Below are 19,070 nucleotides of genomic sequence, written 5' to 3'. Positions count from 1 at the left end.
GAGAGCAGTAGATAATGAACTACAATTATGTTTAAAAAAAAAACTGTCCCAATCAGGAAGAAGCTATGAATGGAGATTGGAAAATGTAATTCTTATTTTTATATACAGCTACCCTGCAGTATACAAAGTCCTTCAAACTAGCTGCACCTTCACCAGCTTTGAGAACACTTTCATGATCAATCATTATAAAACATATCATATATATTATTCTGAAATGGACCAATCTGCACAACGACTACTTTCACTGTCTTTCACTATATTTTGATGAGAATACTTTTCTACTTTGACTTGAGGAACATTTTGAATGCAGGACCTTTTACTGTAACAGAGTATTCCTACACTCTGGTACTTCTACTTTACTCAAGCACAAGATCTGAGTACTTCTACTTTACTCAAGTACAAGATCAGAGTACTTCTGCTTTTACTCAAGTACAAGATCTGAGTACTTCTACTTTACTCAAGTACAAGATCAGAGTACTTCTACTTTACTCAAGAACAAGATCTGAGTACTTCTGCTTTTACTCAAGTACAAGATCTGAGTACTTCTGCTTTACTCAAGTACAAGATCAGAGTACTTCTACTTTTACTCAAGTACAAGATCAGAGTACTTCTACCTTTACTCAAGTACAATATCAGAGTACTTCTACTTTTACTCAAGTACAAGATCTGAGTACTTCTACTTTTACTTGTTGTTATTGTATTCATGTTTCTGCGGCCTTAACTGTAACTGTTGTTCTTTCTTGTGAATTGTATTTATGTGAAAGGTGCTATACTAACTAAATGTATTATATTATTATTATTATTATATTACTTGAACACAAGATCTGAGTACTTCACCTCTGCTGTTATTTGGGCATAAATACACCGCTTGTAATGCATTATGGGATGTTCCATACAATGAATATAAAATCAAAAAGGAAATTAAATTAAATTAAAAAAGTTGAATTAAAATATTAAAACACAAACACAACATTATTCACACGTTTAAAATTTGAAAACATAATGAAAGAAGCACTTACCCCAATGACAGAGACACTAGAGCTGTTATCTGGCATTGGAACTAAAGCATTGAAGATCATTGTAGCCACTGTTTGTGAATGGGGAGAGACAGAGAGTTAATGAGGAGAAAAGGAGAATCCAGCATCTGTTTCTGCAGAAATCACTGCGAGGCTCATGCACACACCGACATACTCACTTGTGAGAGATGGCAGCCAAAGTGTTTGTGCATGGCAAAACAGACAGGAGACAAATCAGTTACAGAAATCATTGTCTACAGAAACGACTGCAATTAAAATGTGAAAACGTTAAAATGTCTTCAGCTTGTGTTCGACTTCATTTCAGACAAACAACCAAAAACACATACAAAAATAACAATGATTTTTATAAGGGAGAACATAAAGTGCTAAAATGCTGAATCATTTGCTAATAGTGCAAAATAGAGTGGTGCAGTGATGACTAATATCTGTAGGCAAACCCTGAAGTTAGCATCAATTGCAGAAAATATTATCACTTTATGATTTCTGAAGTAAAATGCTAATGATGGGTTAAGGAACTACAGCACGGTCACATGACTTCACGTCACCACCGCTAAGCTAAAGGTGACTAATGTTGGGCTATAAATGAACTACAGCACGGTCATATGACTTCACGTTACCACCGCTAAGCTAAAGGTGGCTAATGTTGGGCTATAAAGGAACTACAGCACGGTCACATGACTTCACGTCACCACCGCTAAGCTAAAGGTGGCTAATGTTGGGCTATAAAGGAACTGCAGCACGGTCACATGACTTCACGTCACCACTGCTAAGCTAAAGGTGGCTAATGTTGGGCTATAAAGGAACTACAGCACGGTCACATGACTTCACGTCACCACCGCTAAGCTAAAGGTGGCTAATGTTGGGCTATAAAGGAACTACAGCACGGTCACATGACTTCACGTCACCACCGCTAAGCTAAAGGTGGCAAACGTTGGGCTATAAAGGAACTACAGCACGGTCACATGACTTCACGTCACCACCGCTAAGCTAAAGGTGGCTAATGTTGGGCTATAAAGGAACTGCAGCACGGTCACATGACTTCACGTCACCACTGCTAAGCTAAAGGCGGCTAATGTTGGGCTATAAAGGAACTACAGCACGGTCACATGACTTCACGTCACCACCGCTAAGCTAAAGGTGGCTAATGTTGGGCTATAAAGGAACTACAGCACGGTCACATGACTTCACGTCACCACCGCTAAGCTAAAGGAGGCTAATGTTGGGCTATAAAGGAACTACAGCACGGTCACATGACTTCACGTCACCACCGCTAAACTAAAGGAGGCTAATGTTGGGTTATAAAGGAACTATATAGCCCAGGGTTGCCAACTCTCACGCATCTGGCGTGTGACACACGCTTTCACTCTCAATCTCATGCTCTCACGCTGCCCAAACTATTCTCACGCCAAAACAAGAATACCGAAGACTAGAAACGGTTTTGAAAACTGTTGCCACGTAGTGATCGTCTTCTCAATAGAACATCTTTGATCAGAATCAAGATAACGGCGTGGTGTTGTTGCAGGAAGTCCCGACGGAGAATACTTTTGCGGTAGTACATCTCTATACATCGATACAACATTACGTGTTGATAGAAATCAACACGTAATGAAATAAGACCCCACGGTTTGATGATTGGTAGGTGTGTGGGCTGTCTTTCATTTTGACACACAGAACAATGGGGGCTATCCACCCTTATCCACAATGTAAAGTAATTCACAGCCTCTTCCCTCTGTGAGGAGCAGCAGGTTCAGCTTCATTTAAATATGTTGCAGTGTTTCCCCAATATACAAATAGTGGCGGCGCAGCGCCGCTGCTGAAATATGCGCCCCGCTGCTAGGGGGCACCAGCTAGGTACCCACATTTTTTTTTTTTAAATTAAAATAATAATAAGTGGCGACCCTTTTTCCTTTTTTATTGTTTGTTATGTGGATTTGTAGTATTTGTGTTACTGTATGTTCAATAAAAGTGTATTTTTGCTAAATGTTGAGACATTGTATGTACTAGGCAGGGCCGATTTTTGGTATAGGGCACCAGATCTGGGAGGCGCTGCGCTGACAGCTCTGGGAGGGAAAAATCATTTTTGACCATTGGCGCTCATCCTAATTTTTGGCCTTGATGTAACAACATTCATAATTAAGTAAATGTAACACCCTTTTCACCCCGGTTACACTTTCCATTTGCCCTGTACGATAGGCACTGTAAGTGATGAAAGTGGGGGATGTTGGCTTATCAGGCGCCTGCAGCTCACAGCCAAAGTGCGAGCTTGGGAGCGAGAGAGAGAGAGAGGGCGCACCGGTACCGGCGCTGTTGTTATTAGAATCTGGTGCTAGCTGCGCTAACGGATATAAGAAGTAGATGTTTCTACAACCAGGGTGGAGGAGAGCTCTCCTGTCAGACTGAGAGGCTCAGTGAGGTAAATGACTCAGTGTTTAGATTAGTTAGTTCATTTCAGTCTAAGTTATCTCAGTGGGTCTCAAACGTTTTGACCACAAATTATGTAAACACATATTTCCAAGGCACTCCTTTATAATTACTAGGATAAATAAAAACAGGTTTGAAATCATTCCAATGTATACTATTGGACAGTAAACCAAAAATATCGTTTAAAGTTGGAGAGATACAAAAATATGCATAAATAAATGTTAACTAGGTCAAATAAGATATGAATGAACAACAAAAATAAAACACGTTACATGTATTTGTTATTGGCTATGGTAGGTTATTGGTTATGTTCACATACTTATTTGATTATTAAAATGTAAACCGATCTTTTTCATATGGGTGTTTTAGAGTTCCCCTAGATCAGGTCTCTAGTAATTGTGTGCTCAAAGTGCACCAGATTGAAGCATTTTACTTTAAAATGTTAAAAAAAATATCTTCCCCCCAATTAAAACAAGCTCATACAATACTGAATACATTTGAAGCCATTTTGACGGATATGACCTATGTCAACAAGTTTCTGTTTTTTGTAGTGTATTTGCCTTTTGTAGAGATTTTTCATTTATTCTTTACATATAAAATCTAGGGCAGCAAATTAGCTAGAACCGGCCCTGGTACTAGGCCTCAAGAGCCTTTCTTGTGCTGACACATAGAAACAAATTGGCGTGGCGCACTTCGCACGCACACACACTAAAAAATTCCATGCGCTCCGCGCTCTCATTATACTGGGCCCACGTGCCTTAGCACCGCTGCTATGACTCCATCCTAGGGGAAACACTGTGTCGTGCAGTAATAGATGTATTGTGTTTTCTTCTCAAGAGAGTACCAGAATGTGTATTTTATGTTAGTATTTCAAAACATCTCCTGGGGGAGAATCCCCTCAGACCCCCCTGCAAGGGTTGGGTTTTCAGCAGGTCAACTCTTTCACCTGTGGGGAAATTGCAGGATTGGCTCCAGGTCGCCATTTTTATTTACAACAAGACAAATGTGCCTTTTTATTTCATACAGTTCAATTTGGATTGAGACAGGGAAATAATCAAGGGGAGCGATATAGCGTGTATGTAATTACATTGCAAATACTGACTTGAGCCCCACCACTGTATGGGTTAGCCCTACCATAGACTACCCAACACAAATACTCGGGAGCCGATAAGTCAATTAATTGCTTATCGCGACAGGCACACAATAAAACAGTGGAAACAAAGATGTGTTTGACTTTCATTAGTAAATGAAACTGTATGCCCTTTATAGTCTGTGTCCAATATTGTGTATTTGTATATATTGTATATATCCTAAGGTCCCGCTGCTGACACGACAGCAGTCATTTTGTGCGCATGTGTGTAATTAAACCCATGATATCAAAATCTCACTCCAGCCAGGTACCCACAGTTGGCAACCCTGATATAGCCTAACATTAGTGTTTTACTTCAGAAATCATAAAGTGGTGTTAATATGTGGAGATTATCCTGCTGAACTAAACCTGTAAGTATCATAAACGTTTGTTTGACAAAGTACTTTCTGCAATAATCCAAAATCACATGGAGAAATTCCACTGATCCAGGGAGATGCTGCCTTCAGGGTCCACTATAACCCCCCTCTATCTCCCTGAGCAACAGTCTGAACTCACCCGGGTCCGGGGCCAGGCACTCGCACTTGTACATGGTGACGTACTCAGGCTTAAAGTCGGTGTTGATGGGGTAATACTTGAAGGAGCCCACCATCTTCTTAATGGCGTCTGAGATGAAGATGAAGGAGATGAGGCTGGAGAAGCCCTCCTCCGTGAAGCGTGTCATGTATTTTATGATGTAGCTAGCGTCTGTAGCTACCAGGATGAAACACTGCAGACACGAGTGCATCCCGATCCACAGACGCAGCTCCATATAGTCGATACCGTTGCTCCTGTGGGAGTGAACATCAGAGAAAGCATGGTTAAAACATGTTGAAGCTTTTAAAGAAGCTCTATCATGAGTGTTCTCTTTCCTGTGGTGTGTAGGGTTTGGTCTTTGCCTCAATGCTTTTCCCATTGGATGAAGCACTTTTACAGTTCTTGCTTTGTTTTAAAGATATATACATTTACTTGTTCTCACCTATAGCAGGAGATGTAATGTTTCTCTGTATAAAAACATGATGAAATAAATCTCTACTTTAAAGAGTCCTCTCCTGCTGATCTTCAGTTGTATATCAGTATGTAGTGTCTCTACTTTAAAGAGTCCTCTCCTGCTGATGTTCAGGTGTATATCAGTATGTAGTGTCTCTACTTTAAAGAGTCCTCTCCAGCTGATGTTCAGGTGTATATCAGTATGTAGTGTCTCTACTTTAAAGAGTCCTCTCCTGCTGATGTTCAGGTGTATATCAGTATGTAGTGTCTCTACTTTAAAGAGTCCTCTCCTGCTGATGTTCAGGTGTATATCAGTATGTAGTGTCTCTACTTTAAAGAGTCCTCTCCTGCTGATGTTCAGGTGTATATCAGTATGTAGTGTCTCTACTTTAAAGAGTCCTCTCCTGCTGATGTTCAGGTGTATATCAGTATGTAGTGTCTCTACTTTAAAGAGTCCTCTCCTGCTGATGTTCAGGTGTATATCAGTGCTTACTTGCTGAACTCGAACAGGAGCTTTTCGAAGATGAGGATGGGTCCGGTGGAGCTGAGGATGATGAGCGGCTGTCCGCTGAAGAGACAAAACACGGTGCCGGCCAACGCCGTGCCGAGAAAACTCTCCATCACCCCCTGAGAGAGGGGAGGAAGGGGGAAGTTATTATTTTTATTTTATTTGTTTATTCCACACATGGTAGTTATTTTAAAACAAAAACATGTACACTTAAACTGTTCTTTTAAAAATATATATTATTTATATTTATTATTGACGACTTTGTACTTTTACTTCTTACATTTGTAACCCAAATACCTGTACTTTCTACTTCTTACATGTTGAACTCAAATACCTGTACTTTCTACTTCGTACATGTTGAACTCAAATACCTGTACTTTCTACTTCTTACATGTTGAACTCAAATACCTGTACTTTCTACTTCTTACATGTTGAACTCAAATACCTGTACTTTCTACTTCTTACATGTTGAACTCAAATACCTGTACTTTCTACTTCTTACATTTTGAACCCAAATACCTGTACTTTCTACTTCTTACAAGTTGAACTCAAATACCTGTACTTTCTACTTCGTACATGTTGAACTAAAATACCTGTACTTTCTACTTCTTACATGTTGAACTCAAATACCTGTACTTTCTACTTCTTACATGTTGAACTCAAATACCTGTACTTTCTACTTCTTACATGTTGAACTCAAATACCTGTACCTTCTACTTCTCACATGTTGAACACAAATACCTGTACTTTCTACTTCTTACATGTTGAACACAAATACCTGTACCTTCTACTTCTCACATGTTGAACACAAATACCTTTACTTTCTACTTCTTACATGTTGAACTCAAATACCTGTACCTTCTACTTCTCACATGTTGAACACAAATACCTGTACTTTCTACTTCTTACATGTTGAACTCAAATACCTGTACTTTCTACTTCTCACATGTTGAACACAAATACCTTTACTTTCTACTTCTTACATGTTGAACTCAAATACCTGTACCTTCTACTTCTCACATGTTGAACACAAATACCTTTACTTTCTACTTCTTACATTTGTAACCCAAATACCTGTACTTTCTACTTCTTACATGTTGAACTCAAATACCTGTACTTTCTACTTCTCACATGTTGAACACAAATACCTTTACTTTCTACTTCTTACATGTTGAACTCAAATACCTGTACCTTCTACTTCTCACATGTTGAACACAAATACCTGTACTTTCTACTTCTTACATGTTGAACTCAAATACCTGTACTTTCTACTTCTCACATGTTGAACACAAATACCTGTACTTTCTACTTCTTACATGTTGAACTCAAATACCTGTACCTTCTACTTCTCACATGTTGAACACAAATACCTTTACTTTCTACTTCTTACATTTGTAACCCAAATACCTGTACTTTCTACTTCTTACATGTTGAACACAAATACCTGTACTTTCTACTTCTTACATGTTGAACTCAAATACCTGTACTTTCTACTTCTCACATGTTGAACACAAATACCTGAACTTTCTACTTCTCACATGTTGAACACAAATACCTTTACTTTCTACGTCTTACATGTTGAACCCAAATACCTGTACTTTCTACTTCTTACATGTTGAACACAAATACCTGTACTTTCTACTTCTTACATGTTGAATACAAATACCTGAACTTTCTACTTCTTACATGTTGAACTCAAATACCTGTACTTTCTACTTCTCACATGTTGAACACAAATACCTGTACTTTCTACTTCTTACATGTTGAACTCAAATACCTGTACTTTCTACTTCTTACATGTTGAACACAAATACCTGTACTTTCTACTTCTCACATGTTGAACCCAAATACCTGTACTTTCTACTTCTCACATGTTGAACCCAAATACCTGTACTTTCTACTTCTCACATGTTGAACCCAAATACCTGTACTTTCTACTTCTTACATGTTGAACCCAAATACCTGTACTTTCTACTTCTCTCATTTCCCAAACAGCTGGTTCCTTTAGTCTGAATGTGTGTTGGTGCGTGGTCATTATTCTTTAGAGTCACTGCGTGCCTATTGATTGGAACACGATCCGTGTATCCATCACTTCCTGGTCTTCTCTAAAGAAGAGGGACCAATGGAAACGTTGTCATGTTGCCGTTGTTCAGCATGGAAACATTCATTAGCTAACAATGACATTATTGTTCTATTGATATAAAGGGAGGTCAGGTACTCTTTAAAGCAGCTGCTAGTTATGGGTACTTTTTACTGAAGTACATTTCAAAGCCTCTTTACTTTGACTTGAGTAAAGAAGTTTAGTCAGTACTTCTACTTTCACCAGAGTATTTTTAAACACGAGTATCTGTACCTCTACTTGAGTACAGGATGTGTGTACTTTTGCCCTCTCTTGATCTCTCTCACCTGGTAGTTGTCGGTGGCGTCCCCCAGCAGCCCCCCGAAGGTGATGGCGTTGGTGATGCAGCCCAGGTAGATGAAGAGCACGGCGGAGATGGACTGGTAGTGGAAACCCTCGTAGATATCGCTCGGTAGCCACGGCAACTTCCTCTTAATGTCCAGGTACAGACCCCCACAGAAACTGTCACAAACACACACACACACACACACACACACACACACACACACACACACACACACACACACACACACACACACACACACACACGACATTACATTACACGCTCTCCCACTTCAATTCAGATATACTCTACATATTGTTTTGCAATAATTTGTCATTTATAAATAGTATTTCCTAATTTGCATAATTGTTTTTCTTGGAAAAATATTTAAATATATTTTTTTACAGTACATTTCTTTTTTCTATATTCTTACATCTCGTACACATTTGTAGTTATTATAATATTTCTATATTGGCTTTTATTTTACAATTTCAATTTACCTGACTGTTTATGCATGGACTACAGAGAAAATGTCTTGTATGTGTAGTTAGCAATAAACCAAATTCAGATTTAAAAAATACAAAAAGAAAACATTGCTAATAATGTTTTTGATTATTGCCACTCGTCTCACTTTCATTTTTTTCGCAGTAATTTCTCATTAATTGGCAATACATTTAATTATGTATTAAAATATTTGCTTTAAAACCTGAGCCTGTTTTTCAGGCCTCAGGCTCGAAAACTACATTCCCAGAACAAATGACCATATCTTCACTTCTAAAAGGGTTAAATTAATAATCTTTTTTCTCAAAGCAATCATAAACCTGTGAGTTGGATGTAGAAAAGTCAGAATTTTTTTATTTTAAATTAAATTCAGATTGAACATTATTTATAGTGAAAACCACCCTTGAATGATGGGATAGTAGACTACAAGCTTTATGAATCCAAACTATAACATATAATAAGTACCCTGTATCAAGATTGATGCAAAACAAGTGAAATTTGACCTTTTTAGAGAGGTTTAGCAAAAAAGAAACCACCTCTGGGGTCATTTGGGTGGATTTGGGTGGATTTGCCCTTTCTCTGGAACCCATTGGTCTATTTTGATGATTGACATCTCTTTTGAACCGTTAGAGCCAATAGAATCGAAGAAGGAGTTTCTAAATCCACACACAAGTTCCATTGACGAGTGAGAGTGATGCGCACGCAGTCGAAAGCTATTTTACGCTCTGAAAACTAGGTTTATTGCTGATGGATTATCAGTAATCATTTCAAAGTGACACAGACACATTGGATTGACCTTCAGCAGCGTTCTCGTTTTAATGCCATTGAACACAACTTTTGATCAGAACAACAGCAAAGGTAAGACATTTGCCGTGTTGGCTACCTAAAGCTACGTTGTGTGATGTCTGGGGTTGCTTCCCGCAAGTTCTGAACGCTCACTAATGATACTTATAGATCTAGAATCTGTGGAATCTCAGATTGCTAATCGATATCTTGTTTGTGCAGATCCGATAAGTAATAAAGTATTTATACCGTGAGTTCTGTGCTAAGTGTGTTAGCATATTTTCGCTCAGGGCTCATTTTGATGCTTCTTGTTTTCGTTTAGCTAAAAATTGTTTATATCGTCAGTTAGCTGAGTTTCTTCCCGTTAAGTGGGTATGACACATTAATGGGTTGTTAAATGTTAAGAAGCCCTGAGACACAGTTTGGTGAGAAAACAAAATGCGCTGCCGGGCTTAACAGGTTAAAAAAAAAAAAGGCGGAAAGAGGGAGAGCTTTTGCAGGAGAATTCTACCTGCAGAAACTCAGCGAAATGCTGCCATGATTAAACCACATCATGTTCCAAACCTCATCATGGATTATTTCTGAAACAGTATGGAGCTCAAACTATTTTTCTCTCTCAGGTGAGTTCCTTTTTATTTCCTGCTTCTTTACACATACTCTCTCCAGTACAGGTTAGCTCTGAGTGTTAGCGATGCTAACGTAAACACAGACCATATTACTTCCAGAACACGTCATTGTTTCTGACAGCAATGTTTCTGATAGGCCCGTGGGTGTAAAGCCCACATTTCAGATATTACATCATATCGGACAAAAATCTGGATCAGCTCCGTTGTTCCCCCGTTTTTAGAGATGTGGGTACGGAGGAAAAGAGAGAGGGTTTTATTCCCTGACATTTTGTGAGTTCCCCGACACACCGGGGACACATATGGATAAAAGACATCAAAAAGTGCATTTTGCATGATAGGTCCCCTTTAAATTATCATAACTTCTGCTTTGTGCTTTGATCTACCCACCGCCCGGTGAAAGCCAGCTCCTCCCCCAGCTCGTGTTGGGGGGGCATCTCCTCGTCCTCCGACAGCCCCCCCCCTCCCCCCGCCGTCCCGTTGGGCTGCCCCAACTCGTTCAGGTTATACACCGACTTCCTGCACAAAACAAACGTAAAGCACAGGCGGGAGTAAATATTTTCAAGTTTCAAGGCTTTATTATCATTTTCACATCAGCTCTATAGCAGTGTAGATATGGCAATGAAAAACTGAAGTTACAGGATCCTCCAACATGCAACATTAATATACCGTACTTTTCGGACTATAAGCCGCGACTTTTTTCCCCATTTTTTTTGTACAGCTAACGGCCACTAGGGAACCTCCTAAATCTATGGATTTTACAGGTAGAATTAACCACCTTTAACTCTATGGGCTCTTTGACCGGTCCGCGCCCGCCACCTTTAAGCGGCGGGCTCCAGCAGGAAAAGCTGGAGGCCGGAAAAGAGTGAGACAGGTAGCGCGCCAAAGTAAAAGTGGAACCGAGAGACAGAACGAGAGCAAGACAGACGGACAATTTAGCTGCTGCGGCTTATATGCAGGTGCGCTTTATAGTCCGAAAAGTACGGTATATAGGACATAAAACAGAAACAAAACGTAGAGCACCGAAGAGAGTTAATATGGGGGTAAGAAAATATGAATGCATTATAAAATATGCATTACAAAGAAATATTAGTATTACAAATACAAAGAAAAGAGTATAGGAAGCATTTAATCTATTGTAGTTAATTTAAATACATTATTTACTTAATGCAACCCCTAAATGATGATGCCCCCATCAAAATGTAAGGGTTGCATGAATTAAATAATGTAAAACAATTCTGCAATCTAACTCTGATGCACTATAATTGTTACCTGTTTTAAAACGGGGCTTCACAATTAAGTAAATAGTGTAATTAAATTCTGATGCAATCAAAAACATGTTGCAATCAATTTCTGATGCAATTTAATTTCGCCGTTTAAAAAGGGGGCTTCACAAAAAAGTGTAACTTTAATGAATTACGACATGATTTGGTTTGATTACATGTACAATCAGGATCAATTGGAGTAGATTTTCAGTTGTACACTTGGATTAGATTATTGGGTGCCAAAATGTTTCTCCATTATGCTCAAAGTGTCTTTTCAAAGGGTTGTAAATCTTTTCAAACCAAGTGTATTTGGTAAAAGATAGAACTCTGTTGCATTTCGCTTATCGTGCCACCAAAAAACCCACTGAGAGTTTAAGTTCATCTCTGAGAAAGATGGTAAAACTCAAACCTCTTGTCGGCCGTGGGGACTTTCTTTGGCGGCTCAATGCGGATTTTGGGATCCCATTCTCCAGGCGGCAGAACAATCACCTCGTCCAAAAACTCATCTATGCCAGCGATGAGATCCTCCCGATCTCTGGCCTTATAGGCGACATCACTGAAGAGCTGGGAGATAAAAAGAAAGAGGATTTAACCGTTTAATTTGGCGTACATGTCGCTGTTATTTACTGCTTTAATAACTGGGATTCCCCGTCCTCTCTGATGGCTCTTTGGAGACTTGTTAAATACAAACTGTCTGTGGAATAAAAAATCGGCATTTTGACCTCAGTTGCATTTTAAAACAACTGTCATTCAGTAACTAATCGTGCACTAGAAACAGTATTAGTAGAGTGCATTGGAGCATATACAAAGGGTTATTTCTAATTTGCAATGACCTGGGCATTGGTTCAGTTTTCCGAAAAGCCACAAAGATCCCCCAAGAGTGGTATGTACATTCATTTCCTCCCACACCAACAGATTGTAAACCAAGCTTATAGCTGCATTTAAAGGATGTCTGAATGTACTGCAGGTTCAATAAAGACTTAATTAAACCATTTAAAAGGTAAGAATGGAGAAACCAGCTCCAGTGCACTAGCATTTAAAAATACGCAGCTGAAAAAAATCTGCCCCTTCCTTCAGACTTCCTCACAGAGGCCCCCTCCTCCAACACACACGAACATGACCAATGAGGGCACGAGATAAGTTTGTGCACAGATGGAAGGCTGACAGGCAGGTAGGCCATCCAGTTACTTTAGCTCAGATGATTGGTCGTGCTTTTTACAGCGCCACGGCTTCCACAGATGAAATATTTATGTATTTATTGTCAAAGCATTTTATATATTCATTGCTATCGGGATGTTAAGAGCATTCCATGGAATATCACAAAAAGTGTTTCTGAAGTGAATTACCTACCCCACCTTTAATAACAAACATTAAGCAAGTTACCTCTCTGTCAGCTAGCTACTTTGTGGGCACAGAACTAACACCAAAACAATGTTCTACGACAGAAAATACGTCAGTAAATACCTCACTGGTAAACGTTGGTTGCTAACAAGTGTCTAAATGAGTCGATTAATGTCATCACTCCCAACATTAGCCTCCTTTAGCTTAGCGGTGGTGACGTGAAGTCATGTGACAATGCTGAAGTTCCTTTATAGCCCAACATTAGCCTCCTTTAGCTTAGCGGTGGTGACGTGAAGTCATGTGACCGTGCTGTATTTCCTTTATAGCCCAACGTTAGCCTCCTTTAGCTTAGCGGTGTTGACGTGAAGTCATGTGACCGTGCTGTAGTTCCTTTATAGCCCAACATTAGCCACATTTAGCTTAGCGGTGGTGACGTGAAGTCATGTGACCGTGCTGTAGTTCCTTTATAGCCCAACATTAGCCTCCTTTAGCTTAGCGGTGGTGACGTGAAGTCATGTGACCGTGCTGTATTTCCTTTATAGCCCAACGTTAGCCTCCTTTAGCTTAGCGGTGTTGACGTGAAGTCATGTGACCGTGCTGTAGTTCCTTTATAGCCCAACATTAGCCACATTTAGCTTAGCGGTGGTGACGTGAAGTCATGTGACCGTGCTGTAGTTCCTTTATAGCCCAACATTAGCCTCCTTTAGCTTAGCGGTGTTGACGTGAAGTCATGTGACCGTGCTGTAGTTCCTTTATAGCCCAACATTAGCCACATTTAGCTTAGCGGTGATGACGTGAAGTCATGTGACCGTGCTGTAGTTCCGTTATAGCCCAACATTAGCCGGCTTTAGCTTAGCGGTGGTGACAGTGGCGTAACAAGGTTGTGATTGGCCCCGGTGCAAATATTTTTTTGGGCCCCCCCCCCAACTCAGCGTTGCTTGCCTTTTTTTTTCTCTCTCTCTCCACTTTCAAAATCTATTTAAAACTCATAACAAACAAACAAAATTCCCAAAGTTGTCTTGAAATTAACTAATTAAATAAACGAAACGAAAAATATAGCCTACTTATGCAAACAACATAAAACGGAGCATTATTTATATCTACTTGAATGTCGCACTGCACCCGCTTTGCGATTATGTAGATTATCTCATTTTGAACAGCTGGACTCAAGTATTTCACAGAACCTTGTGGTCGCTCAACAAGTTCTTTCAGAACCGGATCGTAACATGCTAAAAGTTCTATCATACTGAGAAAGTTTCCACTGTTGGGCTGTCCAAGAATCTCTCTATGTCCTCTAAAAGCCAAGTTACAAGTGGCCAGAGTGATTGTAATGTTGACAATACGCTCAAGTACCTGTCTCCAGTAATTAGCAGCATTCCTTGCATTCCTCTCCATGTTTGCATCGATTCTCCCGTTTTTCTTCCACTGTTCATATATGACACACGCTCCGACATGGACCTGAGATTGTGCGTGTGAGTCAATCGTCGCAGACAACGCATGTCCAAGCATCACTGTAGAACGGTGCACCTCGGTCTGTGAACAGCCAGCACGGCTCACAATAGGCACAGTCCAGGGTGGGGGAGTAACGCAGCCATGTCCGTGGCAGTTTGATACCTGCTCTGGTAGTGGTGGTGTAATACATCTCGGAGAAACACCTGTTTCCTTGATGTGTGTCTCTGGGGAATGGGCCGATAGGTCTACATGGACCGGTTGCTATAATATAGCCTTTGATCTTGGCGTCGGGGGTCTCAATAGCGCCATAGAGTCCCCTATCGCTTGGGGGCAGGGCCCTTGCGGGAACTGTAGGACCACCGCCGGGCACAGCCAAATCCATCCTCTCCTCCTGGCTCATGGCTGGAGAAGAAGGTCGCACAGCCACGGATACAGCTTCACTTGTGGAGCTAGATGATGGTGAGGCAGGTGAGCTATCGTTAGCCTCCGGCTCCGGCTGCCGCTGCACGTCAACATTACCAACGTTAGCGTTCGATTTCGAGGACGATGTATGACAAAAAAAACTGTCTAATTTTGTCTGTTTAGCCTTTACATCTCCTTGTTCTCTCTTGTCCTTTCTCTTTTGAGCGCCGCTCTTGTGTTTTGGTTTGCTGTACATTATAAATGCAAGCTATTCAATTTGTTATAATTCTGCCGATCTTGCTGCTGCTATAGCTGTGTAGTACATATAACTTTTGATGTTGATTAAACGGTTCGTTCGTCACGCAAGGTATCACATGACATGAAAGGGAGCAAGGTCATTGGACAGACAAATAAAAAATGTATTTAGGTTGCTAGGTTACTTTGAAGACTGCGTGAAACAGTCAATGCCATTGGGGCCCCAAAATAAAATATATATAAAACAAAAAAAACAAAAAAAGATTATATAAACTTTTTTTTTTTTGCATGGGCCCCTGGACGGCTGTGGGCCCCGGTGCAATGCACCGGCTGCACCGGCGATAGTTACGCCACTGGGTGGTGACTTGAAGTCATGTGACCGTGCTGTAGTTCCTTTATAGCCCAACATTAGCCTCCTTTAGCTTAGCGGTGGTGACGTGAAGTCATGTGACTGTGCTGTAGTTCCTTTATAGCCCAACGTTAGCCTCCTTTAGCTTAGCGGTGGTGGCGTGAAGTCATGTGACCGTGCTGTAGTTCCTTTATAGCCCAACATTAGCCACCTTTAGCTTAGCGGTGGTGGTGACGGGAAAGTGGCGTTTATATATGGAGATTATCCTGCTGAACAAAACGTGTAAGAATCATAAAAGTTAGTTTCTAAAATAATCCAAAATCAAATGGGAAAAATGCCAGTACCAGGGAAATGCTGCCTTCAGGGTTCAACACAGAAATATGGCAACCCTGCACCACTCTAACCCAGGGCAAAAGGCCTATGGGAATGTTGTTAGTTGTGGAGGTATTCATGTAGGGAAAACGCTCCATTATTATGGAGGTCAACATACGATTTCTAACCACCAACGTTACTGTCATTGTTTGATTATAGCAAGTGGACATGCTGTTTTGTATGCACTGAGGCAATTTAAAATAACAGCCTATTATTTCTGTACCTACTACCTAGCTGCTTGTGCTATTGCACATTCAGCTTTATGTTCAGTGATATAAGAAGCAATAACTGCATTCAGGAGCGAGAACAGCAGCCAAGTGTGGACCCTGCTCCTAATGACATGCAGCAGTAATTCTGATTGTAAAGCATCAGAAACACATTTCAGCTTCAACTACAACACATTAAATAGCACATTCTGGTACCAAAAGGTTTGCGGAGACAATGGGCCTCAGGCAGGAAGAGATACGACAACACATCTCTTCTTATATGAGTAGCCTACATGCCACGGCACATGCACACAGGCTCTAATGAAGGAGGCATGTAATGGAAAGGTTTTTTAAACACAATGCCTCGGGCTTACATCATCCACCATCAGCGTTGCGATGGCTCGGCCGATCTCATTATACGACTTCGCCTTTCCCTGAGGTCCCAGGAGAATAAACAGGAATCTGTAGGTGATGGAAAACAACCATTTCACATAACATCACGATCACTGAGAGAAGCATGCTGAAAGACCCTCCATTGTACATTAGACCTGGGGTCTAGCTCTGAGTGTAATGAGGATTGACTGGTGCACAAAGAATGCTTCAGTCTGAATTTATTAAATTGTGGGACCCTGTATCTCCGATTTGATAGAAACACATTTTTTTCTTGTTTTTATTTCATTTACGTATGGCCAGTTCTGCACAACCCTCCGAATATTTTGCACCTCTTGTAGTATCTACACAGCTTTCCGTAACAATACTTCACATATTTTATTGAGTACTTTGTGCTTTGCAATACGTAGTTTTTTGGTATATCCAGATTTCCAGATGTAAATCATTGTCTATATCTTAACTTGTGTTTTCTATAATTGTTTTTATTAATTTGTGGGTGTTTTATCTTACTTTTAATTTTCTTGTATGTGTGCACCATGTACACCAAGGCAAATTCCCCGTATGTGTAAACCTACAATAAACCTGTTTCTGATTCCGATGTACAGTTGTGGTCAAAGGTTGACATACAATTGTAAAGAACATCATGACGGTCTTGACTTTTCAATCATTTCTACAACTCTTATTTTTCGGTGATAGATTGATTGGAGCACATACGACATTGTCACAAAACAAAAATCCTGAAGTTTGTTTGTTCATTTATAATGGGTCTTGAATGAATCTGATGGGTCAAAAATATACATGAAATGAAATGCATGTTCTTTAGAGGTGTATATACTGTTCAGCACATGGTTTGGAGAGATGATGCTGGACAGCCTCACTGTGTAGTAATGTCTCACAGGGAAGTTTTATGAATCAGTGATGGAGCAGCTGTTTCTTTTGTGTTTTACCTGGTGGGAACGGGGACCTCGGTGAGACCCCCGAGCGTCGTAGCCTGGGCCAAACGCACAAACGCTACGAAGGGTTTGTTCAGGAAGTCCACTTCACCCACCAAGACGTTGGAGGCCTCTGCGTCTCGAGGGATTTTCTTCATGAATTTGTTTTTCAGCTGCAGAAAGTGGAGGATATCAGAATCAGAATAGAGTGTATGTCCAGATACACATACAAGCAGGAGAGGACTCTTTAAAGTAGAGACACTACATACTGATATACACCTGAACATCAGCAGGAGAGGACTCTTTAAAGTAGAGACACTACATACTGATATACACCTGAACATCAGCAGGAGAGGACTCTTTAAAGTAGAGACACTACACACTGATATACACCTGAACATCAGCAGGAGAGGACTCTTTAAAGTAGAGACACTACATACTGATATACACCTGCACATCAGCAGGAGAGGACTCTTTAAAGTAGAGACACTACATACTGATATACACCTGAACATCATCAGGAGAGGACTCTTTAAAGTAGAGACACTACATCCTGATATACACCTGAACATCAGCAGGAGAGGACTCTTTAAAGTAGATACACTACATACTGATATACATCTGAACATCAGCAGGAGAGGACTCTTTAAAGTAGAGACACTACATACTGATATACACCTGAACATCAGCAGGAGAGGACTCTTTAAAGTAGAGACACTACATACTGATATACACCTGAACATCAGCAGGAGAGGACTCTTTAAAGTAGAGACTCTACATACTGATATACACCTGGACATCAGCAGGAGAGGACTCTTTAAAGTAGAGACACTACATACTGATATACACCTGAACATCAGCAGGAGAGGACTCTTTAAAGTAGAGACACTACATACTGATATACACCTGAACATCAGCAGGAGAGGACTCTTTAAAGTAGAGACACTACATACTGATATACACCTGAACATCAGCAGGAGAGGACTCTTTAAAGTAGAGACTCTACATACTGATATACACCTGGACATCAGCAGGAGAGGACTCTTTAAAGTAGAGACACTACATCCTGATATACACCTGAACATCAGCAGGAGAGGACTCTTTAAAGTAGATACACTACATACTGATATACATCTGAACATCAGCAGGAGAGGACTCTTTAAAGTAGAGACACTACATACTGATATACACCTGAACATCATCAGGAGAGGACTCTTTAAAGTAGAGACACTACATCCTGATATACACCTGAACATCAGCAGGAGAGGACTCTTTGAAGTAGATACACTACATACTGATATACATCTGAACATCAGCAGGAGAGGACTCTTTAAAGTAGAGACACTACATACTGATATACACCTGAACATCAGCAGGAGAGGACTCTTTAAAGTAGAGACACTACATACTGATATACACCTGAACATCAGCAGGAGAGGACTCTTTAAAGTAGAGACTCTACATACTGATATACACCTGGACATCAGCAGGAGAGGACTCTTTAAAGTAGAGACACTACGTACTGATATACACCTGGACATCAGCAGGAGAGGACTCTTTAAAGTAGAGACACTACATACTGATATACACCTGAACATCAGCAGGAGAGAACTCTTTAAAGTAGAGACACTACATACTGATATACACCTGAACATGAACCTATTATGTCCCCTTTAAGTGTCTTTTAAGGGAAACATGGTTCAAAGCACCCATGG

General features: G+C 40.3%; 1 protein-coding gene across 1 annotated transcript in view; it reads right to left on the bottom strand.

Moving 5' to 3' along the window:
* The window catches only part of slc4a5a (solute carrier family 4 member 5a), a 43,329-nt gene that overhangs the window by 13,430 nt on the left and 10,829 nt on the right, over nucleotides 1-19,070 (bottom strand). Inside the window, exons 6-13 of the mRNA XM_071204308.1 lie at nucleotides 17,371-17,528; nucleotides 16,408-16,495; nucleotides 12,066-12,220; nucleotides 10,782-10,910; nucleotides 8,489-8,663; nucleotides 6,068-6,201; nucleotides 5,104-5,375; nucleotides 1,020-1,087 (exon numbers count right to left, since the gene is read on the bottom strand). Coding sequence (XP_071060409.1) covers nucleotides 1,020-1,087; nucleotides 5,104-5,375; nucleotides 6,068-6,201; nucleotides 8,489-8,663; nucleotides 10,782-10,910; nucleotides 12,066-12,220; nucleotides 16,408-16,495; nucleotides 17,371-17,528 — 1,179 coding nt within the window. The remainder of the gene's footprint in view (nucleotides 1-1,019; nucleotides 1,088-5,103; nucleotides 5,376-6,067; nucleotides 6,202-8,488; nucleotides 8,664-10,781; nucleotides 10,911-12,065; nucleotides 12,221-16,407; nucleotides 16,496-17,370; nucleotides 17,529-19,070) is intronic.

This window comes from Pseudochaenichthys georgianus, chromosome 9, assembly GCF_902827115.2.
Source record: "Pseudochaenichthys georgianus chromosome 9, fPseGeo1.2, whole genome shotgun sequence".
Classification (NCBI taxonomy): Eukaryota; Metazoa; Chordata; class Actinopteri; order Perciformes; family Channichthyidae; genus Pseudochaenichthys; species Pseudochaenichthys georgianus.
This window is presented reverse-complemented; position numbering and strand designations above follow the sequence as displayed.